The 17,417-nt window shown below is 40.5% G+C and overlaps 1 protein-coding gene across 3 annotated transcripts in view; it reads right to left on the bottom strand.

The window, feature by feature from the left end:
- SMG1 (SMG1 nonsense mediated mRNA decay associated PI3K related kinase) overlaps positions 1-16,480 on the bottom strand; it is a 107,570-nt gene extending 91,090 nt beyond the window's left edge. For 2 of the 3 annotated variants that reach the window (XM_059415236.1, XM_059415237.1), the window contains exon 1: positions 16,390-16,478. In XM_059415236.1, the coding sequence (XP_059271219.1) occupies positions 16,390-16,478 (89 nt within the window). Of the gene's footprint in view, positions 1-16,389 lie in introns of all 3 variants that reach the window. The other variant, XM_059415238.1, reaches the window with a different exon arrangement.
- Between the last annotated feature and the right edge of the window lie 937 nt (positions 16,481-17,417).

Genomic DNA, 17,417 nt, shown 5'->3' with positions numbered 1-17,417 from the left:
AAGGCAAACGCTTCACCGACTGAGCCACCCAGGCACCCCAATAAATCTTGACTTTAAAGGAAACATATCTTTACAGTAAAAGTAGAAAAGATCAGGGAAAGGCAGTTTATTTACTTTTAATATTGAGTATTTCAGGTCTTATATTGCCTATAATATTTAACCAGTCTAAATGGTAAAGCAAAACGTGCCACCAACTTTAAGTCACTGTGCTTTCCAATAAAACCAAAGACTGTTAGCATTTGAATTAATTAATCAGGCCTAAGAACTGTAACTTAAAGCTCAGAAAGGATTAACCTAGCCAAGGTATAGAAAGAAACAAAACAGCCCTTGTATCAGTAAAAGAGAACTGTTACCAACATTAACAGTAAAAAATTCTCAATTCCTCGCAAAACAGCAATTTCACTCTACCCATGCCTGAGAAATGCGTAAGATAGTCCCTATAGCACTTTATTTTTCTAAAATGCACAAAAAAATGCACTATAAATTCTTAATATTTTATTGCCTACCCATTTTGATAGCTTTCAAAATTGTTCTTATTAATTCCTATTAACTGACCACGGAGACAGCACAAGAACATTGTTGTAGAAAAAGTCAAACCACTAAAGTGGGTAAAATCAGAAAATCACTGGCTGAGACAGAGACACGAGAAATCTACTGCTAATTTAAGTATACCAAGGTTCTGTACTTCAACTAGCATAAATTCCTACCTTACCAGGTATTAAGAATATTTGAAATTATAAAAACTGGTATGTTTTCAATCTCCAATACAAATGTGAATTCAGGATTCAGTATTTAACAGAAATAATGTTGTTTATGTTAAATAATAGTTCACCTAAAGGCTCATGAATCTAAGGCACCATGTTAATTTGACTCACTTTCTCCTGGCCTTTATTTTTAACCTACGCTAGCTGAGTGCCTTAAAAAGAAACCCGCTTGAGCTCCCATTTGTATTGCTTATCTTCCTCTTTTGTCAGCAAGTCCTGGAAGTACTTTAGAAACATCCCATTCAGCCTGGAAAATTGCCAAGATTGAAAGGAAATCTCTTACTCCATGACCTCCCTAGCAGAGAAAGGACAAAAAGACAGAAAATCTACAAAGAAACCTGTCCACCTCTTCACCCACACCCCCTGAGGTTCTCCAGTTAAATGCCAAACACAGTCCCCCTTAGGACAGAGAAGGTTAGAGATGAATGACCACTAACAGTTTACTACAGAAATCCCAAAAGGAAGAGTCTTGAAAACTGGGACTCTGTAAGCAAGGAAAGGCAGAGTGTTTTAGCAGTATAAAAATGTGTGCAACCATCTTTAAAAAAATCCTAAAAATAGGCAAATAGTGACTGTAGAGTTATTCAGATAAAGTTCCTCTAATAGACTCAAACATATCCCCAAGGGACTGACACGCTTGTGAGATTCTCCAAAAATTACATTAAATCTTCCCTTTAAAAATAATCCTAAAAGGCACTGTAGTTTCTTTCAAGTACAAAGGTACTATGTAACAGGTAAACATCATTACAATTTTTTGAGGTGACACTATCAAGAAAAATGACATGGTTGCCAAGAATCACTTGTAATACGTTAAGAAAAAACAAATATTATGCAATTCAGACATACATACTTTTAAAGGAAAGTATTATCAAGTTAGGCACAACCGCCACAATGGTAGAATATACCCTACAAATCTTGGGCATAGTCAAGAGTTTAGGGTATCAAAAAGCAATATTCTACCATGCAGCCCTTGACATGCAACATATCTTAAATACAATAGCAATTATGGAAAAGACACTTACTGAATTTCATATTCCACACCAGTAAATTCCATTTTTTTTTTAAGATTTTACTTACTCATTTGACCAAGAGAGCACACATGGGCACGAGCAAGGGGAGCCACAGGCAGAGGGAGAGGGAGAAGCAGGGACCCCACTGAGCTAAGAGCCTGACGCAAGGCATGATCCTAGCACCCTGACCTGAGCAGAAGGCAGACACAACATACTGAGACACCCCGGCACCCCCCTCCACACTAGTAATTCTTAAGATGAGGAAGAAACTAACAGAAATATCTTCAGGACATTCTCAAATTATACACATGACCTCTGCCCCAATCCTCTTTAAAAATAAATCTATCTTAAAGAAGAATCTAAAAAAAACCAACCAACCAAACAAACAAACAAAAACTTTATTTCTAACTTTACCAACATTGTACTGAGACAACTAGTGGACTTTTAAATGGACTCTGATTCCTTTCAACACCCCCTGTAATACCTATAAGACCCAGCTCCTTAGGTATCCTGGTGTGCAATGGTAAAGAAACATACTACCTGTAATCAGAGGTAAATACATATGGTAAACTCTCCTCCTTAAGCACTGGGACCTTTGTTTCAGGGGTGATCTTGAAATAACAGCTTCCTACTATTTAAATATAAATAAACAGAAAGATCTTGTAAGTAAATCTCAAAAGATATTGCCTCCTAAATCAATTAGCTGGGAAGATAACTTTTCAAATTAATCACACTATTCTTTAAACTGTACGAAAATTCATTAAAGGAAGACAGATTTGGTTACCGAAACATACTAGCAAGCAGCAATCAAGTGCTGGGGAACAGTGTCCCCACTGTGCTCAGCAGTAACAAGAAATATACTGAGGTATTTAAAAGTATTTGGCCTTGGGGCACCTGGCTGGTTCAGTTGGTGGAACCTGCAACTCTTGCTTTCAGGGTTGTGGGTTCCAGCCCCACACTGGGTAGAGATTACTTTAAAAAAAAAAAAAAAAAATTAAAGGGCGCCTAGGAGGCTCCGTTGGTTGGACAACAACTGCCTTTGGCTCAGGTCATGATCCTGGAGTCCCAGGATGGAGCCCCAGGATCAAGTCCGGCATCCAGCTCCCAGCTCAGTGGGGTGTCTGCTTCTCCCTCTGACTCTCCCCACTCTCCTGTACTCTCATTCTCTCTCAAATAAATAGATAAAATCTTCAAAAAAAATTAAGACCAAAATAAAAATAACTATTTAATCTTAAGTTTAAGAAAGCTATGAAGCAGTACAAAATCATCACTTAAGGGGCGCCTGGGTGGCTCCGTGGTTGGGCCGCTGCCTTCGGCTCGGGTTGGGGTCCTGGGATCGAGCGCCCGCATCGGGCTCTCTGCTCAGCGGGGAGCCTGCTTCCTCCTCTCTCTCTGCCTGCCTCTCTGCCTGCTTGTGATCTCTCTCTGTCAAATAAATAAATATAATCTTTAAAAAAAAATGTTTAAAAAAAAAATCATCACTTAAGCCACTTTAAACCCACAAGGTCTTTACAAACTGTATCTTTTTATTCTCAGATTTTATACTAAACACACCTGAATCAGATTGATTTAAGTGGTTTAAAAATAGAAATTTTCATAATTCTCTTTTACACGAAAAGAGAAAAATCAATGTTTCTAGATATGAAGTTTCTTAGGAGACAGCATTTACCCATTTTGAGTAAAATTTTAGTGCCATAATTTAAACTAGTACCAAAATCTCATGATAGCTTAATACTGTATACATTCTCATAATGGCATAAAATTTCACTAACTCCTATCTTTGTTCAGAAGATACATGTGGTTTTCTTTTTTAAGTACTTCAAACTATTACACTAGCAGAGTATATCCTTTCTATGATCCCATGATCCATCCTCTCTACTCCCTTTTTTGTTTTTAAAGAATTCTGATTCTTTTTTTAATTAAAATTGTATTTCTTAATAAAATGAGGGAGTGAAGGGGAGAAGGACAAGCAGACTCCCCGCTGAACAGGGATCCCAATGTGAGGATCCCAGAACCTCAAGATCATGGCCTGAGGCGAAGGTAGGCCCTTAATCGACTAAACCACCCTGGCGCCTCCCCTCCACTCCCTTTAAAACAATACCAGACAATGGAGGAAGCAATGTAGCAATCAACTAGAATTCTTTTTTTTTTTTTTTTTAAATATTTATTTATTTGAGAGAGAGAAAGTGAGACAGAGCATGAGCAAGGAGAAGGTCAGAGAGAGAAGCAGACTCCCCATGGAGCTGAGAGCCCGATGTGGGACTCGATCCCGGGACTCCAGGATCATGACCTGAGCCGAAGGCAGTCGTCCAACCAACTGAGCCACCCAGGCGTCCCTCAACTAGAATTCTTAAAGAATTAGTTCTTTAAATTCCAACTGTACAAAAGCCAACCGAGGTACAAACTACCTTTTAATCCACACCTTCTCTACTTAATTCCATTGGCATCTGTTCTCCAATATATACAAGTGGTCACAAAGATTAGATTTTTTTTCCCTCACAAATTCAAGTGGCATCAAGTTCTGTAAGTGTGAATAGTAAGATAAAGAGAAAAAATATAGAATGATGAAGATTTACAACCAAATTATTCATTAGCCAATTTGAAGCAGACTTACATAATGCAGGCACACTAAAAAATACAGAAAGAGAACCAATATGATACTGGAGAGCAATTAATTGCATATCCACACATTTTTTAAAATAAATAGTATTATTTATCACAATATTTCATATAAATATAAAAAATGACATATGCCACACCCAATAGAAATTCAACATTTGTATGTGCTCCCATTCGTGTATCCTGAGACATACTCTCCATGAAATTTTTACACGCGTGCGGACACACACATACTAGAAGAAAAAAAATGAACCAATGAATCACTGAACTCTACCTTTTCAACTAATAATACACTATATATTAATTGAATGTAAATAAAGTTTAAAAAAATTTTTTTCTTTAAAGATTTTATTTATTTACCTGTCAGAGAGAGAGAGTACAAGCAAGAGAACAGTAAGCAGTGGGAAAAGCAGGCTCCCAGACCAGCAAAGAGCCCGATACAGGACTCAATCTCAGAACCCTGGGATCATGACCTGAGCCAAAGGCAGACACTTAACTGAGCCCCCTAGGCATCCCAATAAAATAAAATCTTAGTTAAAAAAAAATGTGATTAGAGTGTGTGTGCATGTGTGTAATAAATTCTAAAAGAAGAGATAAAAGAGGGAGAATCTTTAAAAGTCCAAATTTGATTCAGATATGGCAACATAAAAAGCATCTGTGTAGCATTTAAATAATTTTGAAAGTAATTTTCCAAACTTGAACCGTCATAACACTACATCTTAGGGAAGGCAAGAATTACCTCCTCAGAGGAACAGCTGGGTAGTGCCAATACAAAGGACTTTTGTCAAACCACTTTTAGTCCACTGTTATTTTTCATGACACCAGCCTCCCCTAAGATAAATATTTGTGAAGGATCAATACGAAAAATGCACATATTCTTAAAAATAAATACACCTAAGAGAGGAACATAAAACACACCAGCGTTCCATTTTTAACTTCTCCAATGCAATTACACTAAGACAGCAAGTAGATTTTTTAATGAACTAAGTGTGGGGAGAACAGCACTACTGGTGTTAATTTTTATATCCTAATAACAATAAAAACATAGGGAATATTAGCCTTCCAGTAACTACACAAGATAGGCCACTTACATAAAGTCTTCTTTTACAAAACTTTTATAGTCAGTCATTTGGTTATTCCCCACACATATAACCTTTATTAACTTCAATTTTAATTTCAGTGGTTTTTTTTAAGATTTTGAGAGAGAGACACAGAAAAAAACCTGTGCAGGGGGAGGGGCAGAGGGAGACAGAGAGAATCACAAGCCGACTCTGCTAAGCAAAGAGCATGACTGGGGGCTTGATCTCACAACCCTGAGATCATGACCTGAGCCGAGTAAGAGATGGACGCTTAACCGACTGAGGCACTCCTTCATTTCAGTATTTTCAAAAAAAAGGAGTAAGATACCACACACTGAAATGCTATCAGGGGCACCTGGGTGGCTCAGTCATTAGGCATCTGCTTTCTGCTCAGGGCACAATCTCAGGGTCCTGAGCCTGAGCCTCAACATCAAGCTCCGTGCTCGGTAAGGAGTCTACTTCTCCTTCTCGCTCTGCTTGTGCTCCATCTCTTGCTGTCTGTCAAATAAATAAATAAATCTTAATAAATAAATAAATAAATAAATAAGCGAATAAACAAGTAAAATGGTATCAATATTTCAAATTATGACAGAATTAATCACTTAAAATGGTCAGAATTCTAACTCAAGTCCTTCAGAAACAATACAGTGTCTTAAGGTGGATTCCTCTCTCTTTTTTTTTAATTTTTAAACTCTATTCTCCATTTTTAAATTTTTTTAAAGGTTTTATTTATTTATTTGACAGACAGAGATCACAAGTAGGCAGAGCATCAGGCAGAGAGAGAGAGAGAAGAGGAAGCAGGCTTCCCAATGAGTAGAGAGCCGGACGCGGGGCTCGATCCCAAGACCCTGAGACCATGACCTGAGCTGAAGGCAGAGGTTTGACCCACTGAGCCACCCAGGCAATCCCCTCCTTTTTTTTAAGTAAACTCTATTCTCAACATGTGGTTTAAATGCAACGCTGAGATGAAGAGTCACATGCTCGACAACTGACCTAGCCAGGTGACCCAAGGTAGATTCCTTTAAACCCGACTGAAGAATAAACAGTGACTCTCAAGTTTCAGTCCTGCTGTTGGGAAAACCTGCTCCACTTCCATTTTTCTTCACATTTACCCAAGGAATGTAAGGACAGGAAAGAAAAAACAGTCTCTTTTGGAAAGAAAATCCATGATGTGTTTTCTTTTCAATTAACTATATATTAAATTAACTGCACCACACGATGTGATACTGGTGACCATCTTTGGGATTTTTTAAATCAGAATCTAACATAATCAGAGTCCCATTCTATAGAGCACAAAAATTTGACCCTTTCCTTCAATTAACAGTTTTTGTCTGAATTCTGGCAAATCTCAGGAGGCCAACATAGAATCTGGCATTAGGGCAATGAATATGAATGTCAGGAGTTAGAATCAAAACAAAGAGTCTGGAAATAAAGTGTTGCAGTTCAGACAAAGAATTCCAGGATTCATATTAACAAGAATATAAAATAGGGAGACCCTCAAGAAGCTGAACACCAAGAACTGCTGATGGGTTGCTTCAAAGTACTAAATATTCCAAGATGAAAGTTAAAATTTCAAACACACACACAAACACATCTGTCTTTTAAAATCAGACTTGGGGGGCACCTGGATTGGTCAGTGGATTAAGCCTCTGCCTTCAGCTCAAGTCATGATCTCACGATCCTGGATCGAGCCCTGGATGGAGCCCTACATTGGGCTCTCTGCTCAGCACGGACCCTGCTTCCCCCCCTCTCTCTGGCTGCCCCTCTGCTTACTGTGATCTCTCTCTCTCTCTCTGTGTCAAATAAATAAACAAACAAATAAATCTTGGGTGGGGGGAAGAAAATAAATAAAATCAGATGGGGGGGCGGTGGGGAGGAGGAGACGCATCACATGGGTGGCTCATTTGTCTGGGGTATCTGCCTTTGGCTCGGGTTATGATCTCTGGGTCCTGGGATCCAGCCCAGCGTTGGGCTCCCTGCTCAGTGGGGAGGCTGCTTCTCCCTCTTTTTCTCCCCCGTTCATGCTCTCTCCTCAAATAAATACAAGTAATCTTTTATAAATAAATAAATAGAATCAGATTGGGGCACCTGGCTGGCTCAGTCAGTACAGCATGCAACTCTTGATCTCAGGGGCATGAATTCAAGCCCTATGTTGGGCATGGGGCCTACTTAATTTAAAAAAAATAGTAACAAAAATAAAATCAGAAGTTTAAAATGCTAAAGAGGAAATAGAAAATTTTCAATGAAAAGTTTAAATAAAAGGGAAAAAATTAAATTCAAAGAGCTTTAGTAAAAAAGACAATGTTGCCAATGCTGTCATATATGGAGGAAAAATGAGTATTTTGTCAGTATTTAGTCCAAGACATACTTATTAGTGGAGACTTCTTCCCATTCAACAGAAAAGTTATTAAGTATTTTGGATGACACCAAAAATAAAGATCTAATAAACACTAAGTTAAACATTTTCTAAAAACCTACAAGCACACGAATATACAATTACCTTAGGCCATTGCAGAGCCATTAATAATTTTTTTGTGAAATATAAGAGCACTGTAGAGGTCCTTTAAGATGCTAAAAGCAGGAGCACCTGGGTGGCTGAGTCGTTAAGCGTTAAGTGTTTTGGCTCAGGTCATGATCCCAGGGTCCTGGAATCAAGTCCTGAATTCTGCTCCCTGCTCAGCGGGAAGCCTGCTTCTCCCTCTTCCAATCCCCCTGCCTATATTATGTCTCTTGCTGTCTCTCTCTGTCAAATAAATAAAATTTTTTAAAATAAATAAATAAAAACAAAGGACAGATGCTAAAAATGGGGAACCTGGGTGGCTCAGTTGGTCAAGCATCCGACTCTTGATTTCAGCTCAGGTCATAATCTCCGGGTCATGAGATCGAGCCCCACATTGGGTTGCAGGTTCAGTGCTGAGTCCACTTTAGAGTCTCTCTCTTTGCCCCCCTCCTGCCTGCACGTGCTTTCTAAACGAATAAATTTAAAAAAATCTTTTTTAAAAAAATGATGCTAAAAAGAAAGAAAAGGAAAAATTAGTGCCTCTTCTTGTAAACAAAAAAATAACATAACTTACAAAGTTCCATGCCAAAAAAACCCCCAAAACAAAACAAATTTATTCTGATACCAGAAACCTCTCTAAAAGTAAGAGTTTTCAAATAAATGCAAAAGGACTTTAGAGGATGGGGTGCCTGGGTGGCTCAGTGGGATAAAGCCTCTGCCTTCGGCTTGGGTCATTATCACAGGGTCCTGGGATGGCTTCGGGCTCTCTACTCAGCAGGGAACCTGCTTCCTCTGCCTCTCTGCCTACTTGTGATCTCTGTCTGTCAAATGAATAAAAAAAATCTTAAGAAAAAAAAAAAAAAGACTTAGAGGCATCTGGGTGGCTCAGTCAGTTGAGCTTTTGGGTCAGGTCACGATCTCAGGGTCCCAGGATCCAGTCTGCATTGGGCTCCACACTCAGAGGAGAATCTGGCATCAGGATTCTCTCTCCCTCTGCTCCTCCCCCTGCTCACTCTCTAATAAATCAATCTTAAAATAGATAAACAAACAAACACAGGAAGCCTTTAAAAGATTTTTAAATAGGAGCACTTGGGTGGCTCAATTAGGTTAAGCATCTGACTCGATTTCAGCTCAGGTCATGATCTCAGGGTTGTGAGACTGAGCCCCACATTGCACTCTGCACTGGGTGTGGAGCCTACTTAAGATTCTCTCTCTCTCTCACTCTCCCTCTGCCCCACCCCTCCTCTCTCTCTCTCTCTCTCTCTTTCTCTCAAAAATAAATAAATAAGTGTTCAAAATAATAAACATGAGATCCTAGACATACCATGTTAATATGAATACCAACATTAAGCTCCAAAAAAATAATCTCCACCAAGAATACAATCCCTCCCCCTTTTTTTAAAGATTTTATTTACTTATTTGACAGACAGAGATCACAAGTAGGTAGAGAGACAGGCAGAGAGAGGGAAGCAGGTTCCCTGTGGAGCAGAGAACACGACACAGGGCTCGATCCCAGGATCCTGGGATCATGACCTGAGCAGAAGGCAGAGGCTTTAACCCACTGGGCCACCCAGGTGCCCCACAATTTCTTTTTGAAAAGGTATGAAGATTAATATGAAAGAAAAATTCACCATGTTGAGAAATCTGTTGATTCTGGATTTTTTTTTATTTTTATTTTATTTATTTATTTGTTTATTTTTTGGGTAACTCTATTCCCAACATGGAAGTTCAATTCAGGATCCCGGGATCAAGAGTCGCATGCTCTCTACTGACTGAGCCAGCCAGGTTTTGGTTTCAGTCATTCCCCAATCAGCAGGCATACAACAAGGACTCAGGCATTCCAGTGGAATGCCAAAAGGCACAATCCAGTGCTTAACTTTTCAGTGATTAGACTGTTTAAATAAGGTACAAATAAGTCCAACAGATATGGTAAGGTGTCAATGTGTAAAAGAACTTTAAATATGTGAGCAAGGTATTTTTTCCAAGATGGATAAAATCTATGAATCTTAAATGAACATATTTTTTCTTCTGTAAAAGATCTGGCCACACCAGAACAATGTCTTTTTAAACCTGTTCAATCAGTTTATTTAAGTTGCTGCCTCGGGCTAACCAGGCTGCTATACAAGGAACAGCTTCCCTCAAAATGCCTCCCACGGTAACAGTGTTATAAACTAGAGTTAACTCTAAAAACAGAAACAAACTTGCAGAATTCCATTTTCATGTATTTACTTCAGGAAGAACACTCAAATATGGAGTGCCTACTATTTTTTAAATAAGCTCTATGCTCAATTTGGGGCTTGAACTCATAACCCACATGCTCCATCAACTGAGCCAGCCAAGCATCCATAATAACTGATGCACTAGCAGGTATGAAGGGAAACGGAGGTAAAACCATTAAGATGCACGCACATGTGAAGGTCATGTTTTACTGGAGAAGACACACATGAAAATTTCATAGTGTTAAGTGCAATTAAAAAAACCCAGGGTGAAATGTTAGAGAAGGATGCTTCTTCTCAGGGAGGGGTGACATTTAGGCTAAGATGGCATGAGGGCATCCAGAGAAGCACTCTGAGAAGCATAATCCAGATAGTAGCTACACAGGGAGAACTGGATGCAAAGGCCTTAAGACAGAAATGAACTTTGGGAGTGCTTTAGGGCAAGTAAGACACAGAAGCAAAGAAAAGGGCAGACTCAGCCTGCAGGGACTTAAGAGCTCAATCACTAAAGTGATAAGCACAAGTTGGCTTTCACTGTAGAACTATTGCAAGAGAAGAGGGACCACAGAAGGCAGAAGTAGCAGGGTAGGGATTTTAAGGGAAGTACAAGGTTTAGACCAGGGAGAGCACGGAAAACAACTAAGCAACAACAGTCGGTATCCAGAGGGTAAAGAAAGGTCCATGAATTTGTAGTGACAGGAATAAACTTAGCCAAGAAGAGAAGATCTTCTGTATCCCAGTACCAAAATGCCTAAAGAAGTTAACAAGGGAACCTCCATCTGAAATTGTTTTCACAGGATCATCATATATCCCAAGAAAATATGTTTACAGCAAAAGAAAAATATGTTGAAGATGACAAGATTATCAATCCATAGAAACAATAAGTTGGTAATAAATCATAAGAATATCCTAAGATTTCCTTTCTAGAGTAAATTTTAAGGCAAGATCTACCTATACATAGTTGGGGAGGGCGGGGGTGGAAAGAAGTGTAATCCAACTACAAATCAATGTGTATCTGTATCTTGAGTGGGGTCATGATTACACAGTTGTATACACTTGTCAAAATTCACTTAAGATCTATACATATGTCAACGTCATCTAAAAAAAAAAGTAACAGTGGAGTACAAAAAAAAATTCAAGAGAGGAAATATACACTCAATCAACTAATACAAATGGAGAAAAACTAACACTATATAAACAAATGTCACAATAGGAATTTAATACATTACATTCCATATTTTTAAAAAATAAAAATGAAATAAATATTAAAAATTTAAGAACTTGTGTATTTCATATAGAAATTAAACCACAAGGGCGCCTGGGAGGCTCAGTGGGTTAAGCCGCTGCCTTCGGCTCACGTCATGATCTCGGGATCCTGGGATCGAGTCCCACATCCGGCTCTCTGCTCAGCAGGGAGTCTGCTTCCTCCCCTCTCTCTCTGCTTGCCTCTCTGTCTACTTGTGATCTCTCTCTGTCAAATAAATAAATAAAATCTTTAAAAAAAAAAAGAAATTAAACCACAAAATGCCTGCAATCTTTACCGCTAGGCCTCATACAAAAGGGCTATGTTTTATTTTGTAGTCCCCAAAATAAAATGGGTTTTAAGAAAACTTTACCATAGCCAAAGAGAGGTGATCAAAATAGTAACAATATGAAGAGACACGAAACAAATGACGTCTTGTGTGAATCCATCCTTAAGGGAGGTCCACCGAAATGAACTCCAGGGTTTATTTTAGGGGATGAGAATAAGAAAAAAAGGCAAGTAATTAAGTGCCTACTATATTGCCAGGCAGTGAAGGCAGGAAATCTTAAATTTAGAAGTAGTGAGAATTCAAATAAACCAACAAACAAAAAGCAAAAACAGACCCATAAATACAGAGAACAAACTGATGGTTGCCAGAGGGGAACAGGGTGGGGGAATGGGAAAAATGGATGAAGTGGAGTGAGAGAGACAGGATTCCAGTTCTGGAATATGTCAGAGAAATAAAAGGTACAGCATAACGAATATAGGGGAGGGAAGAAAAAGAAAGGTTGTGAGAACTCAGTGTCCACAAAAGACCATGGACACCACACTATATTTTTTGTGTATGATCATTCCATTGAGAGTTCTAACTTTAACTGTATTGTAAGTAGATTAAAAGTATTACAGTAGCAACCATCCTCAATCAACACCAGATAACTCATGAGGGGCTTCTGCTTAGGGAATTCACACATAATAGGCTCAATACTTTTGTCTGAATTTAAATCATGAATTATGAACAAAATATTCGGGTCTTTAACAGTCTCTTTAAGCTATGACTCAAGGCCCCATTACAGCTCCACCACAGCTCTGGACCTCTATGTTTTTTCTGATCTGTATCACTCCTCAAAACTACCCATCCTTCTGACCAAACTGAAAATATTTTGCCAAGGATAACTTGCACTTGCCACCTCCTTACCCATTTTGGGCGCGGTTTGAGACCCCCAAATTTACTGTCAAAATAGTACAGATCAATTTCATGGTCCTGCTGCTCCCTTCTCAACTGTATAGCTTTCCATCCTCTGACTCTCCAGGTTTTAAACTCTATTAATTGCATACAAAAATAATAAAATAAAAAATTGTATCACAATTAATATGCATGTAATACTTCACCTTTTCCAAGTTTTTTCTCCCTTATCAACCTATAACCTCCTTAAAGACAGTGACTCTATTAGTCCTAAAAATCCCTCAAGGATATTTTCTAAAGTCAAATATTTTCATTGCATTAGAATGTTACAAAATCTCCTGTTACTAAAATACCCTCCAATTAGAGTCCCAACTTAAAAGGAACCAAAACAAAAGGGGAAAAAAGGTTCAATTTAAAGATATAACTGCCAAATGTTTCACGAAGCGTATGTTTTGTTTTATAATGGAAAAAACAAACTTTCCCCATGAATTAAATACCCATACACAGTTATCTGATAAACTGCCACAATGTACTTGAAAATCGGTGGTACAGAACTAGTAACCATTCAATTCTACTAAAGCTCTATCCATAGTTATAAAATATGCAACTCCATTTCATTTTTTCTTTTATGTATTTCACTGTATTACATACCTACAGACATCAAATAGTATACAGACTCACAAAAGGGCTGAACAGATGGCTCTGGTTTCAAAAATCCAGCTTCTCACAATGACAGACATACTAGTTTCTGACTTTTCTATCTTCACAACACTCTTCCTGTTTTTTGGTCTGTGACAAGAGCATAAAGGTACTTGCACAGCTGAGAACTCTAATCTGTCTACATCCTACCAAAAATGGAAGCTGTTTTTAATATACAATTTCATCATCTTAAGTTTGGGCACTGTAAAACACCCAATATAAATCAGTTAAAATCCTAAGATTCCAAAGCATAGAAATAAAATCTTGTTTCCCGTTGACCTGAATGCTTCCAAACTAATCTATATTTCACTCCAATATCAAATTAGTCATGTCATTCTGGAATATTAAAATATATAATAATTATATATTTCATTTTAAAACAAGTCATTCTGATCTCTATCTTGATTGGTAGAACTAGATTATATTCCAAAACAAAGTCAAGAAAAGGACACACTTTGGCTAGTGGCAATGATAAAACCACTCATTTGCCTAATCATTCTTAAATCTTAATTGAGAGTACTGTCAATGAAAAGACTACCAACCAGTGCCATATAAATGCTTTCTGCTAAAGGTAGGCTTCTAGCAAGGATGGGTTTGTTCTGTTGCCATCTGACACTAGTCGATTCAGCCACCTGGAACACTTCCTGTCAATGTGTGTGAAGTATCACGTGTGGCCATGACTGACTCAACAGTCGGTTTCCAAACTAACTGACAAACTAAAACTAAAAGAAACCAACAAGAACTGTTTTTTTATACTCCCAATTGTTCAAAAGTCTAACCTAAGAAAATAAAAATAAATAAAATCAGAGAAGTAGTGGTACAGAAAGGCAAGTAATTTTTCTAAAAACCAAATTATTCACATGCACCATAAGTAATCTGCTTTGTTTCGGAAAATAAATAAATCTCCATTTAAACCAAGAGGAAGATGAGGCTTTATTCTGTCAGTCAACTCATTCGTTACTTGTTTCTGCCACAATTCTGAATGAAGAGCGGACAGAATAACAACCTCAAATTTAACTTACGAAAATCACGACTTCGCAAACAAGGTGTTCTTCCCTGGCTGTTTAACAAAACAACTACGGCAACCCCACAAAAAATCAAATTCTGCTATGGGATACCGTCCTTCTCCAACAAAACTTCTCCATTCCCTCTTCTACAAAAAAGTCAAGTTATTTCCAATATCCTAACCAACTGTTATGTTACTCCATGTAATGAACTACATCTCACAGTATCTGCCTACCTAGGCAGTGAGTTCTGAGACTTTGTTACAAAGAATAGCTTCAAAGAAAGCTTACATCCTCTCCTCAACAAACACAACACACAAAGCCAAGAAATAGAACACATGAAAGAAGAAAACATGGATAATATTAACAATCCATATATATATATTCCATAAATATATAAGCCCTTCTGCTTCATTATCTGTCAAATGAAGTCAAGTAACCCCAGCAGGTGGCTGCAACTTTGCTACGCCATTTATTTAAACTTACAAGCTACAATTTATTGTTTTCCAAAAGCTCTACAATTACTTGTGAGGATCACTTTATTTAGTCTTCTAAATGGATATGAAATTATTTCATATTCACTAAGCACAATACTAAGAAATGATGGAAAATCCACCGTCAAAGAGCTGTTAAACTCAAGCTCATTTATCATCTAATTTTATTAGATGCAAGAAAAAAGAAAAACCTATTTCACACATTTCAATGAAAGTATAAAACAACTAAGAATATCAATGACTGATAAAATTACTTAAACTAATCAACTGATTGTATTTAAAGTATTCACAAACCCTAAGCAGTAAAGGACAAGTAAAGCTATGCTTTTCAAATAACTCTTTTTTAACTACTTAACATCCCGATTCTAGAGTCAGGCATTAACTTTTAAAGTCTGCTAGTTATATAAAATGTTCTCAACAAAGGATTTGGGAAGGCATAAACAGAGTAAGATGTGTTACCACCATCTACCCTAATGATTTTTCTACCAAGTCTTAAATTGTTACAATCTAACATCTTAACAAATTATTGCCAGCACTGCTGAAGTTACATGTAGCCAGCAGGAAGCCAAAGACATCCCAAAAACCTGTCTTAACACTTATGTGGCCAGTTTACAGGACAACCATAATTCAAGTGTGCTTCCAAGTATGAAAAACTCAACGAATCAACAAACTCTAAAATACCGTAGACATTTAGGAAGTTTTTCCAGGCACTCAGTCCTAAATTAGGCACAAGTGCCCCAAGGTTAACCAGGAAAAAAAAAAAAAAAAAAAAAAAAAAAAAAAAAAAAAGTACATAAAAAAAGTTGATCCTCCAAATACATTCAATTCCAAAGAGGTCTGAGGCCAAATCCCCTTCATGCAAGTGTAAATTCTCTACTCCCTTAGTGTCTGCTCAAAAAACCAAGTATGAATTGCTCTCCACCAGGTTAACTGCCCCTGCACTTGGGCAAAACTTCCCTTTCCAGGAGGACAGTGGTCGGCCTCATCAACACAGTCACAATCTCATTTCACGCCCCACAACCGCCCTGCCTAAAGTACTCTTTACTTTAAAGAGTAAAGCCCTGGAGTGTTGGGGTTTTGGTTTTTGAAATATTAACACGTGGGGTGGGGGTGGGGGGCGGCGCTCATAGAAGGGATCATAGTTAAGGAGCTCTTTTACGTGGGGGCTAAGAGGGTGAGGGACCAAGAATTGAATGGGTAACAGAGAAGGTCCTGGACTGCCAGGATCCCCCAACTCAAATTCCAACTTGGTGGGTGGTAACCAGAAAATCCCCCACCACCACCAGGCCCTTTTCTTCACCTTCCTTGACCCAACTCCTAGGCCAGTGCCTTCGCCGGGCGCCCCGGGTCTCAGCTCCAGCCCCGGGACTGAAATGCACCGAGGGGAGACATTTAGGCCTCGCCTCCCACGGCCTTCCTCCCCCAGCCGGGGCGGGAGGGAACCCAGGAAGCCGCGCTCGGTTCCCGGGGGGGTGGAGGGCCTAGGCCGCGCCTCCCCGGCCGGATGGCCCTAGGCCTCGGCCGGCCCGAGGCGGGGCCCGGGGGTCGGGGCGGCGGACTGGGCGCCGGCTCACCCACCTGGGTTGCCAGTCATTCCAGCTCCGCGGGTACTTGGTGCCGCCGCCGCCGCCGCTGCTCAGCCGAGACCCCGGGGCTCTGCGGCTCATTACCTTCCCCGACACGACATGGCCAAGCGCCGCCGCCCAAAGAAGCGCGAGTCGCCGCCCGAACCGACCGCCGCGGACACTCCGCTCCCGCCCGGGGCTGAGGAGGAAGCCGAAGAGGAGGAGGAGGAGGAGGAGGAGGCGGAGGGCGGGGGAGGCGGACGGCCGTTCCGGGTTCCGCCTGAGCCCGCAGCGCAGGACGAGGAGGCGGGAGTGGCGCCGCGAGGGGGAGGCGGAGGAAGGGGAGGCGACGTCTCTTCCAGGGCCGAGGGCGGCCCGCGACGCGGGGACCCAGGAGGAAGAGGACGGCGAGGAGGAGGCGGTGGCGGCGGCTCCTCACGCTTACAGAGCCACGGCTTCCCCGCCTCCCGGCTCCGCCCGCCGCGCCGCCGCTACCGCACGGCATGCTGGGAGCGAGGGGCGGTGCCGGCGCCCGCCGGGCCAGGAGAGAGGGGCGGGGCCTACTATGGGGGCGGTGCCGGCTACGGGGGGCGGGGCCGGGCGAGCGCCGCAAGCCGATCGCCCCACTGGGCCCTGGGCTCGCCTCCACTCCCCGGGGACCGCGCCAAGGTCCCCGCCCCGCCGTGGGGGATCATGGGAGAGGGGATCTCCGCCACCACCCCCACAAGCACACCCTCCCAAACAATCTCCAGAAAGCACCAGACCCCGGAGGGCTGGGCAGTCAGGTGTAAACAGGCATCCAATCAAGGACTTGGGGGTGCCCTTTACGCGCGCGTGCACAGACACGCGCGTGCACACGCGGGCGTCCCCTTAGGGCTCACGTGTGCCCATTTTCCCCACCCTATTCGGGAAAAAGTAAAAATAAAAGAGCGAGGGTGGATATCCACCTACCCAGGCTCCACCTAAAATGCGCGCATAGAGTCCTTACACCTTGGCCATCTCTTCACATTGTAAAAAACTAAACTAAATAGGGGGGAAAGG

Source organism: Mustela nigripes, chromosome 11 (assembly GCF_022355385.1).
Source record: "Mustela nigripes isolate SB6536 chromosome 11, MUSNIG.SB6536, whole genome shotgun sequence".
In the NCBI taxonomy this organism is placed as follows: Eukaryota; Metazoa; Chordata; class Mammalia; order Carnivora; family Mustelidae; genus Mustela; species Mustela nigripes.
This window is presented reverse-complemented; position numbering and strand designations above follow the sequence as displayed.